Source organism: Protopterus annectens, chromosome 7.part1, assembly GCF_019279795.1.
Source record: "Protopterus annectens isolate FY-2018-M chromosome 7.part1, PAN1.0, whole genome shotgun sequence".
In the NCBI taxonomy this organism is placed as follows: domain Eukaryota; kingdom Metazoa; phylum Chordata; order Ceratodontiformes; family Protopteridae; genus Protopterus; species Protopterus annectens.
Genome location: NC_056740.1, coordinates 51,573,384 through 51,596,477, shown reverse-complemented (window position 1 = coordinate 51,596,477; position 23,094 = coordinate 51,573,384). Strand labels below are relative to the sequence as shown.

Genomic DNA, 23,094 nt, shown 5'->3' with positions numbered 1-23,094 from the left:
GTATGTATATACTCCATTTTTCTCACAACTTTCGCCCACATTAGCTTTATTTACTGCTTTAAAGTGAACGGAATTTATGGAGAATTTTGGTATTACAATGGGTAAGGAATAAAAGTTATTTTAAAGAGCTGGAGTTCTTCATAGTCCTTACATTGATGTTCGAGGTTATATCGTTTTCTGTTTGTTGTTCTATGTCAAATCAGGAGTTCTTAGGAGAGATTTTACTGTGGGAGATGTCAGCCCATGTCTTCAGCAGTTGTTAAAAGGTTGTTCTTTATAAAGATGTTTCTTATAAACTGTTAAAATAAAAATTCATCTTTCAAATGGTATTTTCAGCAGCAAAAACAGATTTCATCCCTTTGAGTGTTTTCACAAGCCAGCATTCTTTCCTTATTTCTAAGGTTTTAGCTGAATAATCAAACTACATGTTGTTCTGCCCATATTTTAATGGAGATTCTTAAACACTTATCCCCTCCCAAGCCATTTTAAATAAATGAAAGAAAAGAATTACTATAGATCTTAAGAGGAGTTGAAGGAATGGGTTTTATCTACATCTCTGTGTGCTTTCAATGCCATAGGAAAGTCCTTCCTGCAGGTTTAATAATTTTGGAATCCAAGAATATAAAGTAACTAGGTCATCTCCTTGTGTTTTTCTGATAAACAGAACATTCTTAAATTGCATCTGATTTTGAGGTAATCTAATTTGTTCAATAACATAGGTTCATACTAGGCTATCTGCCCTAGGGCATTTATAAGCCTAGCCAGAGTGTGTTTGGCTTTCGCCACCCATTTTAAATTAATTTTGCTATGCCTTTTTTTGAGGTTAGTATACTGTGCCTCTGTCTAACAGTGACACAGAAGTGATAGCCGGGGTAAGCCTACGATCTCCCATCCACTCATCAAGATTCCTCTTGAAGAGAGTCAATAAGGGACTCTGCCTAACCTGGACTGGGATTTTATTCCAGAGTGAAGGGAGCCTCTGGGTTATGAATCTGTCCCTCCAGCATGTCCTATTTATGTCACTGCTGAGGTTCAAGTCTCTCGAGCGTGTAGCTCGATGGGATTTGGATTTTCTGAGGTGCAGCATGTCCATTAATTCCGGGTTGGACATGGCTTTATACGTCAGGCACAGGTCGCCTCTGAGCAGGCGGTATGCCACTGAGTAGAGCTTGAGTTTCTTTAACCGGGCAGCATATGGCATCTGTTTGAGCCTTTTGATCCTCTTGGTGAGGTACTTTTGGGGTCTTTCCAGTTGCTGCAGGTGTCTGGTAAGGTACATCCCAAAAGGGGCATTGTACTCAATTATGGGCCTGATGAGGGATGAGTAAAGAGGCACGATGACCTCCCCTGATCTAGATGTGAATCCCTTCATGATTAGGTGGGCTATATAAAATGTTTTTCTAACCACTTTGGCCACGTGGTTGTCAAATGAGAGATTGCTATCAACTTGGGTCCCCAGGTCCCTAATTACTTCTGTACTTAATGGATTACCGCCTATGTGGTAATTTGTGGGCACTTTGTTTTTGCCAAAGGGGATGACTATACACTTTTTGGCATTTGGCTTGAGGCCATGGCTCTGGCACCAGTTGTCTGTTTCTATGAGGCCCTTTTGGAGGATGCTTGTGTCGGCTGGAGAGTCGATTATGGTGCCCAGTTTGCAGTCATCTGCAAACTTGGTCAGCCACAGTCCTTCCGTGTTGGCCTGTACCTCCGAGAAATATATACCGAACAAGAGAGGTCCCAGGACTGAGCCTTGTGGGATGCCACTTGTAACTGGTTTGGAGTCTGACATAGCTCCAGCAATTCTAACCATGTGGGTTCTCTGTCCTTGAGCCAGTTTACAATCCATCTAGTGACATAGGGGTTTATATTTAAGCTGGTGAGCTTATCTATAATGCCCGAGTGGGGTATTGCATCGAAGGCTTTTGCGAGGTCCAGGTAGGCTGTGTGGACCACCTTCCCCTCGTCAATGGCCTTGGTGACTGTTTCAAAAATCAACCAGGTTTAAGAGGCAGGATCTGCCCTTATAATCTGCATACAGCAGAGAATTGGGGAAATCAAGGAAAAAGCACAAATGGAAATATTTATGAAGACAAACATACCAAGGTTAGAAGCAGAGGATGATAGAGTCGGAGGAAAAAAACTAATGCAATCTGCAGGAAAGTCTCCAAAAACAGATGGGATTCCTAAGGAAGTGAGAGTGATAACTATCTGGAAGGTTTTGTTTAGCAGTATTTTAAAGTGAGGGGAAAGTATAGACATTGTTATTTTGGGATGTAATGTGCAGATAAACTGTATGAGGAAGAAAAGTACAATTTTATTTTGAGTAATGACTGTGGCCAAAGCGGCCATAAGGACTAATTACGTACCAGGTAGAGAGAGGGTGTACATACTGAAGGATAGACTGGATAAGCGACAGAGGTTTAGCTAGGCAATCACAGAATAAATATGTAGCACAATGGTTACCATAGCTTGTGTATAAAGTTGAAGTTACTTTGTGACCTTAGTTATATGTGGAGCACTAATTTAATGAACACATTCAGTATTAATGATACACACTCTGAATTCATTGCACCCGCTGAGTACTAAAGGGAATCCAAAGACAGAAAGGCAAATCTGCCTGTTAAGCTCTTCTAAAACAGCCATCTGTTCTTGTTGTAGTTCACTCAAACTAAAGAGATTCCTTAAAACAGTAACTTGAACCAACCACTTTTTTCCTTCAATGGTCATGACAAAAGCAGTAGTGTAGCTAATGCGGGGTGAAAGGGACAACTACCTCATGTGTAAAGTGTTGAGAGAATGATATGATCAGCCACCTATTGTCCTAATAGATCTTAATGCAATTTGCAGTCAAACCTGATCACTGTAGCGCACTGTTTTTTTTTTTTTTTTGAAAGTAAAGGACCCAGCACTCTGTGCAGGTTATAAACTGTAGCACCTGAAGCTTTCTACAGTTCAGAATATTCATTATTTTTACTACAAATGTAAAGGAAGGAAGAAAGGAAGGTTGGGGACATGGCACAGAAACAGGACCTGAATGTCTGCGGTGGGGGTGTTCTGTATCTGGTAAACTAGATGGTGTGCCTGTAGAAACACATTTGTGGGGGTTGGTTGGGTACGGTCTGCAGAAGTTTTTTTTTTTTTTTGTCAGTGGTTTGTGGGACCAGCACAGGATTACCATAGAGCCAGATACACTACTGGATAAAGGTATTATTTTCAGCACCAAGTAAAATGTTTATTGCCCCATTTAGTACACAGTTATATTGTCTATACAAACTGATACAACCAAAGTGTTCCTTTTCTGTTTAACAAATGGTAAAATAGGTTTTGGGATTATGCATTTATTTGAACACTGGAAGCTAATGAAACTGTTTAAAAATAGTTCTCTAGAAGAGCTAAAGAAAGCAGAAAATACAGACTAGTTTACAAATAAAGTGAACCAGTTGTGTACACTTCCAAAAACTACAGCTTTTGCTCCAAATTTCTTCCATTTCCTTGAAGTTGTCAGTGCAGACCTGTTAGTCCATTTTACTCTTTTACTCCTCCACGTGCATGCCAACATGCAGAGTTGAGGAAAACAGCCTCACACTCCAGTAGCCAACATGTACTACAAAAGTCTATTACAGACTTCAAAACACCAAGATCAAGTTAGTGGTTTGCCTTTTCGGCTTTTCCCGGTTAAGGGTCGCCACAGCTGAACTCCGGTCCGCTAATGATTGGCAGTCGATTTTTATGGTGCCGAGTTGCCAGCCTGACGCCCAACCTTCAGCGAAGGCACGCCCATTCACGCATGTCTTTCAGAGGCCACTCGACCACAGGGAGGACATGCAGACTCCACACAGGCGGCACTCCAGATGAGAATCGAACAGGAGAACCTCTTGCTGTGAGGCAACAACGCTACTGCTGTACCACTGCATCTTTACTACCAAGATCAAGTTAGTAAGAGCTTTTAAAATGCAATAAAATGTCAGATTCAAACACTAGGGTGGGGTGTGGCAGATAATAGAGCAACTGTGCACACAAAAGGACTCACCTGAGGGAGCGAAGTTCTTCCACTAGTGGAAGGTTTGAAATACGGACATGAATTTCCTTAGCAATACGGTCATATTTTGGATACATTGCCAACACAACCTCTTTTGCAGCTTCATCAAAGATTTTCAACATCTCTGCAGGTGCTTCAGGCAAAAAGTAAGCCAACACGTGTTCCCTGGCAGCTATATCTTCATAGTTCACCACCAAGCTTTCCTTGTTCTCTGGATTAGGAAAAAATGCAAATGCTCACTTTCATTCCATATACCAGACAGTACTGCTAATATAAATGTATTTAAAAGGGTAACCAAAACTATAAAAGGAATGTAACATCAAATGATGGAGAAGTTGATTGTTAACTGTTTTCAAATAAAACATAGGCTCATGAATCTGTTAACTTTATAAGGGAAATATGGAACCTGGCACCAAAAATTGATAAAGAAAATGCAACAATTTGTGTTTCTAATTTGGTGATAACTATGATAAAAAAAAAAAAAAAAAAGTGAAAGGTGTGGCCACGTGGTCCACCATGCCCCTTCATTTACCAAAGCGTTGTTCTCAATGGAAAATGACTTGCACAGGTCTCACTAATGAAGTCTATACTTCATACCCAAAGTTTAAAATCTGCCAGAGAAATTTTGTCCAGTTTAAGTCACATGATAGAATAATGCCCCTTTCGGTGGCTTGAGGTGAAGTATTCTCTTTGAAACTGCTGTCAGAGTACAGGAGGGGTCTTAGAGGTAGAAATGCTGCTGAAACACGTAACCTAAAAAAATTGCAATATGGTCCTTTTTTTAAATGTCTGAAACAGTTGATAACGAGAGGCACTAGAGCTGAATTTGGATCCTGGTCTCTAGAAAGGTACCAGAGGAAGAATACCTACTTTACTATGTATGAATTCCTTGTGTTTGCTTTCGAATCCTCCCTTAGGTCACACAACACTTTCTCTGAAAACATGTGCCTGTAAGGGACGACAGCTATACAATTCAAGCTGCCACCCTTAGGAGTACTCAGGCTTGGGTGCAGTAAGGATCTTCCTCACCACACCCCACCACCCATGAAGAGGTCCATTCAGTGGGACAATACCAGTTCTGACCTTACTAGAATTTGGAAGAACCAGGGTTGCCAAAGCTAAAAAGCAACTACAAGTAGCATTTTGGATGTTCTTCCTTTAGCTTTTGCAATACCCAATGTAAAGGTTTTTGGAGAAGTACAAAATCAGACTTGACCAAGGTATGAAGAAAGCATCTATCTTTCAGGCTCCTGGAGTTGCTCTTACAATGAAACATTGCTTCCACTAGAAGCAGGCAACTCTGGAAAAGGGTCGACTTCAGGCACATTCCACTTGAAAGTCAAATCCTGAAATGCAACCCTGCTCAATGTGAATTCATGAGGGCCTGACTGAGCTGCTCAACCCATCTGCTAAAACATTCTCCAGCAATGGGATGTAGAATGCCCCAAGGATCAAGCCTCAGTCAAAGGCTACTTCCAGGCCTGTACAGTAGTTAAAAATACCACCCCCCCCTCCATACTTGTTGAGGTACCACATTACCATGGTAAGGATGGGCTGAGTCCCTTGTGACCAAATCTGAATGGTTTTAGAACTGGAACAACATTTCCAGTACATCTACATGCTTGTTTTTCATGTCCTTTTCTCAGTCACTACAAGACTTCTCAGGTGCCGCAGTCAATGAGGATCTGGATTCCCAGAGCCATTTTGAAAAATACCCAGTCTCGAGATGTAGCAGTTCAACCACGAGTGCTCTCTTTATTCAAGGAAAATGTACACTGGGTCTGAAGATAGTGCTGGCACCATCTGTTCCTGAAGTACCATTAACTTTTTCATATGCAGGCTTGCACATTCCGAAATACCTTGAGGAATTCCTGTCTGGGAAAAAGGCTTTCTGCTTTTCTATAATCAAATGTCCTCAAGAACACTTTCTTGCAAAGTGTCTAGAGAGGCTGAGATAAGACACCTAGTATCTGAAACTAGGTCAGTGTGAATCGCAAACAGGAGTCCACCAGAAAGTCATACATTTAAGGGTAAATATGCACCCTCTTGGCTCTGCAAATGTCATTACAGGAGCCAGGCACATTGTGAAAACTCTGGATGCAGTAAACAAGCAAAACGAGCTTTGAGGTGATTGGAAGCAGTCTCCCTATGCTTCAAATTTTAAAACGCCTTCTCTACGCACCCTGCAAACAGGCATCCTTGAGATGCCATGTGACCACAAAGGCTGGTGGGAACAAAGATAGGCCTCCAAATATTTTCAATTTTGGTGCCAAAAGGAACTTGTTCTCACCTGGGAAATTGAGACTGCCTCAAGTCCCACCTTTTTTGGTACTTGGTTTTAGTACACCCCTGTATTCTCTTCTCCTTCCCTTGTAGTACTCATTCTATAGCTCCTTTGTTTAAGAGAATCTGCTCCTCGAGAATTAGGGGAGGACCCCCCTGAAATATGGGGGTGCTCTTTGAGGTCTGTAACTATCACAGAATGCCAACAACCAACCAGTCCTAGGGTATCATCTCCCACCTCTGTACAAATACACCAAAGACAGCATCTTGTTTCAGGATTTGTCTGACAGAGGTCAGGTTTAGGAACTCAATGAGATGGGGTGAAGGGCTTCATAGTGTCATTAACTGTTCCTTCTGCTAATCTCAGCCCTGACATTCCCCAGGCTTATCCTTTTGCTCTGCCACTGCTTCCTGTATACATTTCCTTCTCCTCCCTGTAGCATTTCTTACAGCCAGTTTCACATCAGGAGGGGCTATGTCCTCATCCAGGTATGTCTTGCAAAATCACTGACCCTGCATGGTGCATTTAGTGCATCACAGCCACATTTTTATTAGTGTGATTTATGCACCCAATCTATCCAGGTGTCAAAGCAACCACAACCTGCTTCAAGTCCTTTTCCTCAGTATTTTCTGCATTAGACTTCAGCTGGTCAAAGTAGGCATGTGTGCTTTGATAGTTTGGGCCACTGCTAAAGAGAGGAATCTGCCTTACGGTTTCAGGATGCAGGTAGTCACCCAACACACCAATTCAGTCTCTAGTAATATCTTCTAGAATAAATAGGAATGGAATACTGCCCAGCCTTCCCTTGCCAATGACTATGGAGGCAGCAACCGCAGGGGACTTTAGAGTTGCTTCAGAGTCAACAGATGGCACAGCAATTTCAATCTGGGATGACATGACTAAGGTTGACAGGATGGTGGGCTTCCAAAGGGTCCATAACAGAGGACTCTGACAAAACTCAAGATGAGTGCTGCAAAAGTGCCTCTATTCTGTAAAGTGCTGGATCTGATCAGACATCGGATCCAAGACCCAGATGTGATGAATAAAATAAACATCAGATCATGTATTTTCTGAAGAGTATGAAGTCTGAAACTCAAATGCATGTCATTATTTGGTGATTAATATTTAGATCCTAAATGGCTAGTCAAAAAAATTTATGAGGGGCAGACTAAAAATAGGCAAAAACCTATATATTCTGCGAAAATCTATACAGTTGAGAGGTATGCCTACTCACCATGGTGCTCCATTTACTTGTGAACTGAAATTTAATTCATGGGACTAAACTTGGAAAAACATTTTAGCCTCAGCTGTGCAGACCATATCCACACAAGCCAACCAGAAAAATGTTTACTAACAAAGGGTTTATGCTTTTCAATTCTCCCCTGCTCCTCAAACAAGTATATTACCAGTTTTTTAAAGACTGGTTTGCAGGACAGACTAGCTCTACAGTTCATCACTATTTCTGGAAAACTGTCCACCAAAATTCAATGTCCATTGAGATCACTCCTCATTTCCTTTGGGATAGCCTAGGCCACCCTCTCCCTTTCAGAATATAGGGAACCACTTACTGGTAATATCTCCTTTTGAACATCTCTCTTTAGAGACTGCAACACAACATTCTGCATTTTCAGCTCCCAGATAGCTGGTCATTCCTTGCTGAAATCTCCCAAAGTCTTCCATCACTTGCTCTAGTTACATTAAAGTTATCAAACCTTCAGAGACACGTGGCCGGGTACTTCAAACCTGAAGCTTAGACCTCTCCTCCTTACAGTTTTTAGTCGCAGGTATAAAAACCCGTTTACCAGCATCCTGTTACAGTGGAATAATCAAAGTCTTTTCCTTACTTTTAAGATTCTTCCTTTCTGACACATTTGGTAATAATGTTTTTTGCTGCAACGTTTTCAAGCCCACTAATGTGGGTTTGTATTTTTTTCTAGCATTATGTTTGGCCCAAGAGCCTACTAAGTACAGACTATTAAGTCATGAGGAAAACGTCCCATCACTCTACTTATTTGTTCTAAAAATGTATGCAGCTGAATCCCTTTGCTTTGTATGACAGCTGAAAATCTTAAACATTCCACATCTAGTTTTTCTTCTATGTCCACTAATTTCCTTTTGAATCTCTTCATATTCCAATGTTTTCTTTTAACTCTGGTTCTGTTTTTTGTACAGCTGTAATCTGTCTAATATGGGTGTTTTCCATTTCTTTGGATTTACCAGTTATTTGACCTTATGTACTGTATCTTACCCACTTGTCAGATAATCTGGCAGTGTAGATGGATAAAGCCCTGACTACAGCCCAACTGACCCAGGTTTAATTAGTGGCAACAGTGACTGACAGAATGACAGGGAATATGGGTGGGCTCACACAAGAAAGAGGATGATCAAAGTAGGCAAAACACAGAGTAATGGGAGAGTCTTAGTGGAGGCCAGAAAGCCAGTTCCAATGTCCTTGGCAGAAGATGTGGAGCAGTTTGTAGACATAGCATATCAGTGAGGACATGGTAGTGAAAAGAGGTGGTAGGAAATCCACCCCCCGACTGACAGACTGCAACAACCCCCTCCAATGCCCTTAGGTTCCATGTTAGCCCCAGCACTAAATTCAGTATCTGACTTGGCTAGTAGAACCACCACAGACATGGGGCACTGGATGAATGTCAAGATGAATCCAGTGAGAGAAAAGATCAAAAGATATGTTATGTATATACATTTTTCTAGGAAATTGGCTACAATTTTTCTGCTCCACTCATTCAGCTCCTTCAATTCTGGAGAAAAACAATCATGCAGTTTTCCAGTTCGAAGGGGTCTTTCCCTCTTTTCTGCCTTTTTAGAGCAGTTTTATCCTTTTCCCCCTTCACTTATGGGACCTCCAGGCTCTTACTGTTTAGGACGATGAACATACTCCAATAAAAAAAAAATTCCAGTAATAAGTGCTTAACTGTGGTTCTCATGTGGGAGTTCCAATTTCTTTTAACTAGTTAAGTAAACACTAAACTTAAGTCAAAATATGTGTGCCTGGGATTCAAGTATTCCCATGGAGATTTCATCCCATAATGAACTGTGCTCAGTGAATTTGGCCCAGTGTGGACAGCCATTTACAAGATGTTTTTGGCCCAGACAATACACAACGTACATAAAAAGATACTTGAATGGAATTAGTTTACCTCACTCAAAACAACTTTTCCTGTTTGCTTATTAGGAAAGTCACTATCACTGTCCAAACACAAGGAATGATTTATATAAAAAAAACTACAAGATAATCAAAATAAAGTCTACCCCCCCCCCCCCCCCGTGGGAGCAGACAGACTGGTGGTACAGAGTATTCATGTAATGATCCTGCACTGCTACAAGGAAAGTCTTAAGATAGCATTGGTGGACACCTCTTTCATACCACATACACCCTGAAGTCAGAGTGTAGGGGGTGGAGTTGAAAGTGGTCAGTAAGGAGAAGATAGCACAATGAAGTTAAACAGTTAGGGCCCTCCTTGTAGAAACCCCAGAAGGAATGGACTGCAAAATAGGAAATACTGCTATTAACATCCGGAAAATCCTTAGTGGGTAATCCAGACAAATATGGTCAAGAGACAGCCCAATCTTCAGATGCAAGAAATCACAACTTAAAATTTATTACAAGAGAGAATGCCCCACCCTTGATCATCTCTTATGACAACTCGCATTTCCACGTGGCTTCTGCTCTACCACAATATTGTCTTTCCCTTGCGCTTTCCCACTTGAAAAGATGTGTTGGGGTGAATTCCTTTAACTCAGATAGGGCAGTTTCATATTCCTTTTATTTGAGTACAAACCACAAGATTAACAGATGTTGAATGCTGCTCTGCCTCTAGATTCAATGATCCCATGTATGAAAAGCGTACAAAAAATGAAATCATATTACAGAGCCTACAATTTGTTCTTGCTGCCATTGTTTTAAGTGCTATTATTGCTGTCATTACATTTGTCACTATCACTATCGTATTACACTGCAGACAGTGACTTTAAAGCTGCTTTCTGATTACATTTAACCGCATTAATTTTTCTGGCTACACGGTATCATGTGAATTGTCACATTTTACTACTTACTAATGACATGGTGCATTCTGAAGTTGTTTTGAGACTAACGTGTTAGCACCAAGGTTATTTAATTACAGCAGTTCCAAAGGTCCATGTCTTGCTGTGCTGAGTTTTTAAATTGTTGCCGTTTTTACCCTACTGTTTCATGGGCTTGGTGGTCTCTGTATTTCATTACCACTTGAAAATTGTTTGTTATAATAAATACAACCAGCATTTTTATTTGAGAGGCAACAAACCACCATTTCATTTGAGAGGCAACAAGTTAATGCATATTCCCCTTAGTGTGGAACAAAAAAGAAATATACAGTAGTAGTAAAAAAACAGAATTGTACCTTTACACATATCGCTAATTTTCTCCTTGAAGACATTGTGCCCATGTTCGTCAACGTGAGTTCTCAGGAAATTTTTGAAGCGGTGGTAGATTTCAAGTCTAGGTGCTGCCATGGATACCCATTCCCTAACTGAGTGGCCCTTCATGTCTTCTAGATTCTCAATACTCTCAATCATCTCCTCATCTTCTTCTGCAGCTCCTTCAGCAGCCCGCTCTGCCATCCGTCTCTTACGAGCTGGGCGATCTTCATCCTCATCTTCACTGTCTAAAAAATAAAAACGGCTATCAAGTCTATTCCTCACCTAGCAGCTGACCTTGGATTATAATTTTAAAGAGCATGTGTTTAGAAAGATTACCATATAACAGGTCCATCCGAATGCGTCCCAGTCTGCCACCAGATTCTCTGTCCCTCCGTCTCATGGTTAGTTCTGCTGCCTCTCGCTGGCTAGCTGTTAATTCTTCTACATCCTCATCATCCAGACCCTCTGCTTCATAAATATCTAACTCAGGAATTGCACGATAATCTCTGTATTTAAAAAAGAAAGAGGAGAATAAGATAAATTCTTCATTACCTGCTTCATCATTTATTCACAAAATATTCAGTGCCATGCCATTAAACAAGTTATATAGATTACTGCACCCTTTTCATTCACAGATGCTAAGGTAGCAATACTTGGCCCACGTTTGTCAAGTCTAGTCAGCAATACATACTTTGTTGATAACTAGTTAGCCTACCACAGTAGGGTAGACTTGGCTAGCACTGCTTGGACTGAGCACCTTATCAGGAAGGACACAAAAGTGTCTGTGCTTAGCTTGACCAGATGCTACAGGGCCAGGATAGGGGAAGGTGCTGCATTGCTGGAGGGCAGCTACTTAACTGAAAAGTAGCAGTGGGCTTTTGCATCACTCATCAGTGGAAAGTAGAGTTGAGGGTATGGTGCAATAGCAATTCTGATGGGATAAACAGATGACTATCCACAAAAGGGAAGCATGAGAGTAGGTACTTTACCTGCAACTAAGTCATACAAGCAATCAGGCAGCATCAGCAAGGATGGCAACAAGCAAGCTAGTACATACCTTAAAAATCAATTTCTATTCATGCTTCTTGAGGAGGTACATATGTATTGGTTAAATACATTAAATTTGTGACTGGAGACCCACTCCTCCTTTTAATGTTGGTGCTGGAAAGTTAACCTGCAGATCTCAGCTTAAATGTTAGGAGGATTACATCACCTTCTCGTCTTATACTGGGAAGATCACAGTAGTTATTGTACAAGTATGGCTTACACACATGTAAAATAGAGCAGGTTTGTGTGTGAAGGGTTGGCGAGAATCCTGACAGTAACATCTTGCAGTATAAATTGCATCCCCCCTCAATACACACGAAAACAGTTCCAAATTAAAAAGCAAACTCCTCTTTCTGGTGATACAAGGAAAACAGTTCAGAATAAAGTTAAAAACTGGATTGGGGCCAGGAAATTCTTTAATCAAGTGCATCGATTAAGGTGTTGAATAAAGGCTAAGCTGCAATCTACACTTTGTTATAGTATACCTGAAGTTCATCAAGAGTCCCATTACTTTACATTATCCAAGCATATACCATAATGTGGCTGAGGACCTTAATAGTCCAGTCAATCCCATTTTTATTCTGAAGTGAGAGGAGACATTCCCCTATAATCAAATAGAACTCTCAAGAGCTTCCATACAGGCTGCTTGACAGTACATTAACTTCCATGTTTGTAAAGTGCTCTGGAGAATTGCAGGGAACACTCAAGACTTCAAGGTACAGTATATGCACAATATAAAAACCACACCAAATAATGCCAGCACCACAGTTAATCTAAACAGCCAAATTTACATCTCAATGAAAAAAAAATTCTTTAACACAGCAGTAGTTACATTCTAGCCAAAAAATGCAAGCCTGTTGTGATACACTGACATCTTCAGTACAGTCATACATTCTTCACAACAGTCCATTTTACAGACACTCATTCGGATGAGTAAGCTTGCACATAAATGTAGACATTTTTTTATCAACCTTAACCATTAGAATTCAGACACATTATTAATTCAGTACATAGTGCCCAAGCCATTGGAACTACTGTAATTGTTTCATATTTTTAAAATATTGAAAATTCAGAATATAATACCATAAAATATATTCATTTTCACTACGAGAGATCCAAGATTGAATTCATACTGCAATGTGATTATGTTAGCAAATGCAGGAATGTACAAAATGCATACAGATGCCATCTAGTGGGGAGACTACATAACAAGGGTGTGTAGGAATACTGGCTAAAAATTTACACTTTTGTGAGTGTCTTGAGATACTTACTGAAAAGGTGTGCCTGCAATACCAGAGTAGTTCTCATTGGTCTTTTAAAAGGCCATCATACAAGTTATCTTCGAAAAGGTGGAAGTTTGGAGATTGAGGTATTTGTGTCAGAGTATGGCTGAGCAGTGGGTTCTGAAACATCCATGGCCATTTCTTGCATATACATCGCTGTTCACATACACAAACTGTGGCTAACTAAATCACCACAAAAAATGCCACTTAAAGGTTCTTCCATGACTGTAGAAGCAGTAAGGTTTCTTTTTAAACCTTTTCTCTATGTTCTTTCTCCTAACAATAAAAAAGGGGAAACTTTGTATTATCCCACAGAGACCTGCACTTGTAAAGAACACTAAATTTGTATCCCTTCACCAGACTGCAGTACAACATTGCACAGACTGCTTTCCATTGCTAAGAAAATGTGTTTAATACTGGGATATGAATGTCCTTACTACTATATTAAGTCAGACAACAAAGCCGTAGTGTCACCCCAGTGAGAATGGAATACGATGCCTCATAAAACTACATTCATTCCAGTAATGTGAATACGTTACTGCCTCTTTTACAATCTACATGCCTTCTAGGCAACAGCAATGTCTGACACACTGTCTGCCCAATACCTTCTTAACTGTACAGATTTTCGAAGAATGTCCATATTTTTGCCTCATACTTTTGGTCTGTTCCTCAATTTGTGACAAATCACTGAATGAATTCACTATACAGTAAACTGTTAACCGGCACCCATGGGGAGTGGCAGATTGTGTACACTTACCATAAAATGTAGATGTTAGAGTGTATTCGCTGTTGCAGTCATTACATTTGTGTTATCTGCTTGCAGGTAGCCCTCAGTCGGCCTGATAAGTCTTCGGTCCTGCATCGGTTGTAGCCCCTTCTTATGACGTCAAGTCGTCAGGGGGTATAAAACATGCAGCCGAAGCCATTACATCAGTTTTTCTTCCCCAGATGTCAGGTGCCCCCCCAATGGGAAGCAATTAAATATAAAAGTACAAAGATATACCTCCAACAAAAAAGCAAATACACCAAAAAGGCTTTTAAAGCATAGTAAAGGAAAGTAGAGGTATAGCCAAAAGAAGTTAGGGGGCTGGAGGGAGGGTAACCAGGACTGCAACAGTGAATACACGCGAACATCTACATTTATGGTAAGTGTACGCAACTGTACTAAGTTTTGTGTTTCACTGTTGCAGTCATTACATTTGGGTAGAATCCCAAAGCTATGGTTGGGAGGAGAAATTTAGATAGCATTAGGGCCAGCTATAAGGCCCTGCAAAGACTGCAGTGGCAAAGCCAGCTCTGGATTTAGAGAAAATTGGCAAATGATAATTCTTGGTGAAAGTATGTACAGAACTCCAGGTAGCAGCTTCTAGGATGTCCATGGTAGGGATGTCTCTGAGAAAGGCTGTAGAGGTAGATGCAGCTCTGGTGGAGTGCGGTCTAATCCCCTGGGGGATAGGTTTTCCATGGTGCTTATAGCTGAAATGAATGCAATGGCTTATCCATTTGGAAATGGGTTTGCTTTGAAATAGCCTTCCCCTCTGCCCCTGCAGCAAATGCCATCAGCAGTTCAGATTTCCTTTGAGGTTTAGTCCTGTCCAAGTAGAATCTAAGTTGTCTGTGCACATCTAAGGAATGCAGTATCCGTTCAACTTTATTCTGTGGATTGGGAAAGGTGGTTGGCAAATGAATGGACTGATTAAGAGCCACACTGGATACCGCCTTGGGCATGAAGGATGGATTGGTTCTGAGGGACACCCTGTCTGCATGAAAGATGATGAAAGGCTCCACTGCCATTTGGGCCTGTAATTCAGATACCCTTCTAGCTGAAGTGATTGCTAAAAAGAAAGCTGTTTTCCAAGAAAGAAATTTTAAGTCTGCAGTAGCAGATGGGTCGAAAGGAAGTAGAGCAAGTTTCTCCAAGACAAAGTTAAAGGTCCCAGGCTGGGGTTGGAGCTCTCCTGGGTGGTCTCAAATTTTTGGCCCCTCTGAGGAACTGCTTGAGCAGTGGATGAGAAAAGAGGGGCGGTTCTGTGTTGTAATGAGCTGAAATGGGTGAGGCGTTAATTTCTATTGAGGAAAAAGACAGGCCCTTGTGAAGCATCTCAGTTAAGTATTGTAAACTCTGAGGTAAATTAGGCACTACTGTGCTCATCCCTTGAGACTGGTTCCAGGCACAGAATCTTTTCCATTTTTCAGCATAAGATTTTCTAGTACTAGGCCTCCTTGCCTCTAAAATGATATCCATCACAGGTTTGCTGGGGGATTGTAAAGGAGAGATTATTGGCCAGGCTGCAAGGTTCAGTGTTAGAAGCTGAGGGTGCAGAATCTGGTTCTCCTGCTGAGACAGCAGGGAAGGAATCTGAGGCAGGTGCCATGGAGATAACCTTAACACACTGCGCAGGAGGGGGTACCAGTGCTGGCGAGGCCAGTCTGGAGCAATCAAAATCATCCTTGGTTTGTCCGGTTTGATTTTTTAGTAGTACTTTGGAGAGCAGAGGCGAGGGGGGGGGCATAGACTGATAGTTTTTCCAACTGAAGGACACAGCATCCACCTTCCAGGCTTGTATGTGGGGAGTCCTTGTGCAAAATTTGTCCAATTGGTAGTTCTGGGGAGAGGCAAACAGGTCTACATCTGGGCTCCCCCATTTGCTTGTCAACATGGTAAAAGTCCTTGGTTCCAGATTCCACTAGTGTGGGTCCATGAGGTTTCTGCTTAGTCCATCTGCCAGTGTATTTAATTTTCCTGGCAGGAATTGAGCTTGTAGGTGCACTTGGAAGCTCAAGGCTGTGTTCCACAATGCCATGGCTAGTCTGCAGAGAGGTTAAGAATGTGTACCCCTTGCCTGTTTATGTACCACATAACAGTGGTGTTGTCCGTCTTTACCATTAGTTGTCTTGGAAGAATGCGGCCCTTGAAGGCTGTCAGAGCATTCTGTACAGCCATTTCTTTTTGATTGACATGCAGGTGTATTTGACTTGGGTACCATTTGTCCTGAATGCACTTCCCTGCCAGGTGAGCCACCCCCCATGCATAGTCTGACGAGTGTTAGGGTTTGGGCGGCAGGGGAAGGTGTGAAAGGTAGTCCCTTGTTTTGGTGGCAGGCCTCTGCCCACCAAAGGAACTCTAGGCGTAGGCAAGGTATGACAGGAATCATTGTTTCTAGGTCCTGAGAATGTTGACCCCATAGGCTTTTTAGATACCACTGTAGTTTCCTCATATGCACTCTTGCATATGGAATTAGAATGCAGGAGGCCATGAACCCCAAGGCTTGCAGCATTTGTCTTGCAGATAGCAGGGTTTGTGGCCACTTGTTTGAAGTAGGTTGTCAAATGAATTTGTTTTTCTGGCGTGAAGTAAGCCATCTGGGAAGTTGTATTCAAGCTTGCTCCCAGGAATATAATTTGTTGACAGGGTACCAGGTGCGATTTCTTTTTGTATATGGTGTACACCAGACAAGTTAGAACCCTTTGTACAAAGGGCAGATGATTCAAAAGTATGTCCTGGCTTTCTGCCTGAATTAGACAATCTTCCAGGTATGGGTATATTTGAATATTTCTTTGCCTGCAAAATGCAACTGGAGCTAGGCACTTTGTGAATACCCTTGGCACAGTAGATAAGCCAAAGGGCAGTGCAGAGAACGGATAGTGCGTGTAGCCTGCTTTGAAGCGTAGGTATCTTCTGCAAGATTCCCTGATTGGGATGTGCAGGTAATGCCTCTTAAATCTAGTGTTGCCAACCAGGCATCTTTGCCTAGCATAGGAAGTAATTGTTGAAGAGTCAGCATCTTGAATTCTGGGGGTAGTTCCGGCCACCCGCTTGGTGTTGACAACATGTGGAAGTGAAATCTGTATCCCTGGAACACTACATTTAAAACCCAATTGTCTTGGGTAATGAGTTCCCAATTCTTTGCATGAAGAGCAATCTTTCCCCCCAAAAGGGCAGCGAGTTGATAAGTGCTTGGAAATGTTAAACATTGAGACAGTTTACCATAGGAGTGAGTCTTATTCCCAGATTTGGAAGTGGAGTTTAGTTCTGTGTGTCCCCTGGGACTGAAACATTTAGTTATGTACTCACCATAATGATAGATATATGTGGTCCATCTCCTCCACATTCATTACTGACGGGCTCGGAGCAGAGAATCGGCTCAGACTCGGCCGCTATAACTAGCACAAAGTCTCTAATTGGCTGGGCTAAGCCTATATCCCAGGATGCACCACTCCCAAACCCCCAGATCTTGTTTGCCACAAAAAACATCATTACACATGCATAACCCCACCAAACAACACGGCAAGAAGAGAGAAAAAATAATACCCTCAGAAGGGTCTAAGAATATGATTTCCTCCAAGTCCACCAGGAAGGGGGAAGGTGGGTGGGTACGCAAGAATGTAGGCGAGATGGACCACATACATCTATCGTTATGGTGAGTACATAACTAAATGATGTAATGTGGTCCTATTTCGCCTACATTCATTACTGACGGGACAGCGTCCCTAGCACCTAAATCCTGGGAGGCTCATGAGAAAACACTCCTGAGCACCGTGGAACCAAAGGAAGCCCGGCCTCTAGAAGCCACGTCCAACTTATGAGAAATAAAGGTATGTGGAGAAGTCCAGGTGGCTGCCGCACAGATTTCACCCAAAGAGAGCCTAGCATGAAAAGGCACTGAGGTAGCCATAGCCCTAGTAGAATGCACCTTAACTGGGAAAGGTAGATCTTTACCTGCCGATGTGTAAATAAATGAGATACAGTCCTTAATCCTCCTTGCAATAGTGCCTTTGGTCACAGGGCTACTATTCTTATTGTCTGAAAAGGACACAAACAACTGATCTGATTTCCTCTCTTGTTTTGTCCTGTGCAAGTAAAATCTCAGTAGTCTATGTACATCCAATTGGTGAAATTTGAATTCTGCCCTGTTTGAAAAGCTTGGGAAAAACACCAAAGACAGAAGGTAGAAGAAACCTTAGAAAGAAAGGAAGGGTTGAGTCTCAAGGACACTCTATCCTTATGAAAAATCAAATAAGGAGGTTTGACAGAAAGGGCTTGAAACTCCAATCTTTTGGCTGAAGTAATGGCCACCAGAAAGGCCGTCTTCCAAGACAAATATTTTAATTCACAAGTGGCTGCAGGCTCAAAGGGAGAAGTTATGGCTCTAAGCACCAAGTTTAAATCCCATGGCAAGACTGGCTGAGAAACTGGGAGATGAAGTAACCAGGTTCCTTTTAGGAAGGCTTTACACAGTTCATGGGCCATGAGGGAAGGCTCACATGAAACGTGAAAATTAGAAATAGCCACCAGCTGAACCTTAATAGTGGAGGCAGCAGAAACTTGTCTGAAAAGAGTAGCTAAAAAATCCAAAACTGCCGTCACACGGGTTGTGAAGGGATCTAGGTTATGCGACTGGGCCCAGATAAATATTTTCCATTTACTGGGAATATATCTTCTTAGTGGATGGCTTGTGGGAAGAAGATAGGATATGTACCACTTCAGGTGTCAAGGAAAGTTGTCTGACTAAGGACGGTAGTGCAGAAGCCAGGCAGTGAGCTTGAGGGTTCTCAGGGATGGGTGGAACTGCCCTGACAGATGGAGTCAATAGGTCTGGAACTGGGTCCAGAATCCAAGGACCGTCCATAGTATATCTCCGGAGAAAGGGGAACCAAACTTGACGGGGCCAGTGTGGTGCGATCAAGATAATTTTGCTTCCCAAGGAAGTTGCCTTCTGAATCACTCTTGGCAGCAGAGGAAGGTGTAGAGCAGACCGGGGGGCCAATCGTGGACTAGAGCGTCCCTGGGTGACTCCCCCTGAGGGGGGGGAATCAGAGTGAAGGAATTGCTGGACTTGGCATTGAGGGGACTGGCAAATAGATCGCAGCAAGGTAGACACCACATGGAGAAGATCTGAGCAGCAACTCAATCGTTCAGGGACCACTCGTGAGGCATCAGAATAGCTCTGCTTAGCCTGTCTGCTATCACATTGGACTTCCCCGGAATGTGCATTGCCACTAGAAAACTTTGGGAAGACACCACCCAATTCCACACTCTCATGGCCTCTCTGCAAAGGGGATAGGACTTGGTTCCCCCGTTTGTTCAGGTACCACACGACTGACATGTTGTCGGAAAGAATTGAGATAGTCCCCTTGGGAAGAGAGCTGTGAAGTGCCTGCAATGCTAGTAGCATCGCTCTCATCTCCAAAACATTTATATGCAAGTGTACCTCATGTTCCTGCCACGTGCCTTGGACCGTCCTGCCCAGATAATGCCCCCCCCACCCTGTCTGGGAGGTGTCCGTGGTCACTGTGGCAGTAGGGGGCAGGGGGTTCAGGGATCTCCCTTTGTTCAGATTGGGTGAATGAAGCCACCAACACAGGTCCTGTCGGCATCGCTCCATTATAAGAATCGGGTGAGACAGAGGGAGCTCTTGAAAGGACCACTGGACCAAAAGAAGCTACTGGAGTGTCCGCATATGTAGCCTGGGCAGGGGTACTAGTAGGATGGTGGCTGCCATGGAACCTAGTAACTGAAGGACAAGTCTGGCTTGTACCTTTTTCAGAGGTAATAAGGCCAAAACTTGAGCCTGTAGCACTTTTATTCTTTCTGTAGGAAGGAAAGCCCTCATTTCTATGGAATCTAGCTCTGCGCCAATAAATGCAACACATTGTGATGGCAGCAAGACAGATTTTTGCCAGTTGAAAGTAATCCCTAGGAGTTGACCCAAGTTGATTGTGGCCTCCGTGGCTCGAATAAGTAGATGCATGGTGGGGGCAGTGAGAAGCCAGTCAACTAGGTAAGGAAACACCTGGAATCCTAGACGTCTCAGGTGAGCAGTCACCACTGCCAGACATTTGGTAAACACCCTGGGGGCTGTGGTGAGACCAAAGGGCAGGGCTCGGAATTGGAAATGACTGGCTCCCAGCCAGAAGCGCAAGTGATTCCTGGAGGCCTTGTTTATCTTGATGTGATAATAGGCGTCCTTGAGATAGATGGAGCACATCCATACTCCTTTTCCCAACAATGGGAAAATGGTTTGAAGCGTGACCATTCAGAACTTTGACTTCCTGACTAAGTGGTTTAAACGGCTGAGATCCAGGATGGGTCTTAAGTCCCCTGTTCTTTTGAGCACCAAAAATAACCTTGAGTAAGTTCCTGATCCGATCTGAGGGGACTGGTTGGATGACTCCTTTTTCCAGCAACTTTGAGACTTCTAACGCTGCTTGGTCCCTTTGACTGGGTGGAATGTCTAGGACTCTCTTGGGTGGCAGAGGGGTGAGATAAAGGGAATGGTGCAACCTCCAGCAATAATTTGAAGCACCCAACGATCCTGAGTGATGTTTTCCCAGGCTTGAAGATGCTTCGAGAAATGACTCCCGACTGGCTCCGGAGAGGCACAGTTGAGCAGTCCCTCAGGGACGTTGGTAGGAGGAACCATGAAAGGACTCGCAGTCTCCCGAGTTGCAGGGGCCTCCCCCGCCCCTAGGGCGACGTCTTCCAGAGTAATTCCCCCCTCCTCTGTCTCTGGAGGGGGGGGGGTCATCATGATGGTCAGGATAAGACTTCTGAGACTTTCTGAACCACATCTTTCCTCCACTCTGCTCCTTGGGATAATGTCTAGAGGGAAGCGAAAAACGGGCCTCAACAGCAGACAAAGTCTTACCCTCCTGCTCACATCTGGTGAGAGTCTCTTTCACTTTGAGTCCAAAATGGGAGGACCCGTCAAAGGGAGCGTCTGTGAAAGAAGACTTGAAGGCCTCCGCAAAGTGACACAGGCACATCCAGGCTTGCCTCCTAAGGGCTACGCCCGAGCTAGCTGCCCTACCCGCCCCCTCAGCTGCATAGGATATGAGCCTCATAGACGAGTTAACAGAAGACAGGGTAGACAGCTGGGCACTGACAGTTTGGTTCACCGCCTCAGGCAAGTTACCAGACAGAGTATCTCCCAACTCCTTGAGATCTCTTTGGAGCCTCGTAAAATGACAAATAATTCAGCGACCGCAAAGTAAAGGTTGTTGAGGACAGGGCACGCTTTCCATACTGATCCATACTCCTAGACTCCTTGTTAGGAGGATGAATGGAAGCAGAAGCCTCTGCAACTTCTTGCTGAGTGGCAGATGCCACCACCATGGCATCTACAGGAACTCCTTTAGTCAAGAATTCTTTCCCAGGAGGTGCAGACAAAAACTTGTTGGGGCGGCTGGGAACCGGTTCCACGGAGTCAGGGTGTTACCACACACTTCGACAAATAAGGTCCAACAATTCAAAGGGGGGAGACACCCAGGAGGCGGAAGGTCGGGCTCCGAAGGCCTTGAGGAAGAGACAGACGACTCCTCAGAGGGGGTTTTGGAGGGCCAGTCACCTCTGTCTTCAAATCTCCAGGATGTCGGAGAATGATACATCAGACTACGACTTTGGGGACTCCTCTGCATCATAGAGGTCGGTGTCTGAGGTGACAGACATCTAGGGAGTCTATGTGCTTCCTCTTACACAGCTTCTTTCTGGGAGGCTCTTCAGGCAAGGACTCTGAAGGGCCCTCAGAAAGCAGGGGACCATGCATGGGGGTATCCTCAGGTCTTCGAGCCCCGCTGCCTGCTGATAGGGTGGCCTCAGAGGCTCTAGTCGCAGTGTCCAGGAAAGGAGTGGTTGACTCGAGTGATGTCACCGAAGACCTGGCCAGTGCACTCCTCATGGCCTCGAAGGCAGGTCCACCTGAATCCGAGGAGCGACCCGTCTCAGAGACCACAATCGAACAGGGGTTCCCCCGGCTGAAGCACCGAGAGGGAGACTCTGAGCCAAAGTCTGGAGCCCCGATGTATCCCCCTCTGGTCCGACCGATGAAACCCAAGTGCCAAAACCATCAGATGGAACCGAAAGGGTTGGAGCAGAGGTCAGAGCTGAAAAACTCAAAGGGGGTTTCGGAGCCGACCCAAGGACCTCACTTGACTCAGAACACTCTGGCTCAGACGACACAGAGGTGGTCAGAGGAGGAATAATCAGAACTGACACAAGGACAGGCTCTGGAGCCAACTGGGCTGGAGCCAAGAATAATTTTGTTAACACTGGTGACTGTAGAAGCCTCTGCATCACCCTATCCAAATCCGAATCAGACAACCTGGAGGACTTTGAGGACACAGAAGGGGGTCGAGAAGTCTTCTCTAGTGGATCCAATGCAAAGCTAGGAGAATGGCTCCGAATCAGTTCCAAGACAACTGGAGCTGAAGTCGGCTCCAACACAACAGAAACCTCCTTCGGCTCCGAAGGCAGTGGAACTGAGGAAGCCGTCTCTGGTACCGACAACATCTCCTGCGGCTCCAAGACCAATGGAGCTGAGGAAGGTGAAACAGTGTTTGATCTTTTCTCCGAAGGCTCAGACGAACTAGGAGCCGGAGATCTCTTTAGTTTTAGATTTCCCGCTAGGGGGAGAATAGGCTAAAGCTTCTTCAAAGGCAGGTTTTACCAGGCCCTTTAGAATCAACTTGTTTTTTTTTTCTCTTGCAAAACCCTGGAACTAAACGAATGACACACACTCCAGGACTCTTGCAAGTGTATAGCGCCCAAACAGTACACACAGATGGCGTGGCCATCAGTCAAAGACATCTTATAGGAACATTTGGCACACTTTTTAAGGCCTATGCTCCTTCTGATCTTTGCCTGACATTTTAAAGCTTCACACAAAGACCACAGGAAAGAGACACAAGAAAACACACCGAACAGGGCTAAGGCCCTCTAACTTAAACGGGCCTAGCCTGCAAACACAAGTATGCCAACTATAACTTAAACGACGGAGATCACAAAAAAAAAACAAAATACCAACTATAGAGAACGTAGCTATTAAAATAGCTTTTGGTTGGAAAGACTTTTCCGAAAACTAAGTAAACAGTTTAAATAAGGTACTTAAGCCACAGCCAAGCTCGAGACCACGTCATCACTCAACAAGCGGCAAACGAGATCTGGGGGTTTGGGAGTGGTGCATCCTGGGATATAGGCTTAGCCCAGCCAATTAGAGACTTTGTGCTAGTTATAGTGG

General features: G+C 43.5%; 1 protein-coding gene across 1 annotated transcript in view; it reads right to left on the bottom strand.

Annotated features, from left to right (window-relative positions):
* MCM2 (minichromosome maintenance complex component 2) overlaps positions 1-23,094 on the bottom strand; it is a 340,582-nt gene that overhangs the window by 207,708 nt on the left and 109,780 nt on the right. Inside the window, exons 3-5 of the mRNA XM_044078541.1 lie at positions 11,085-11,254; positions 10,730-10,993; positions 4,034-4,253 (exon numbers count right to left, since the gene is read on the bottom strand). Coding sequence (XP_043934476.1) covers positions 4,034-4,253; positions 10,730-10,993; positions 11,085-11,254 — 654 coding nt within the window. The remainder of the gene's footprint in view (positions 1-4,033; positions 4,254-10,729; positions 10,994-11,084; positions 11,255-23,094) is intronic.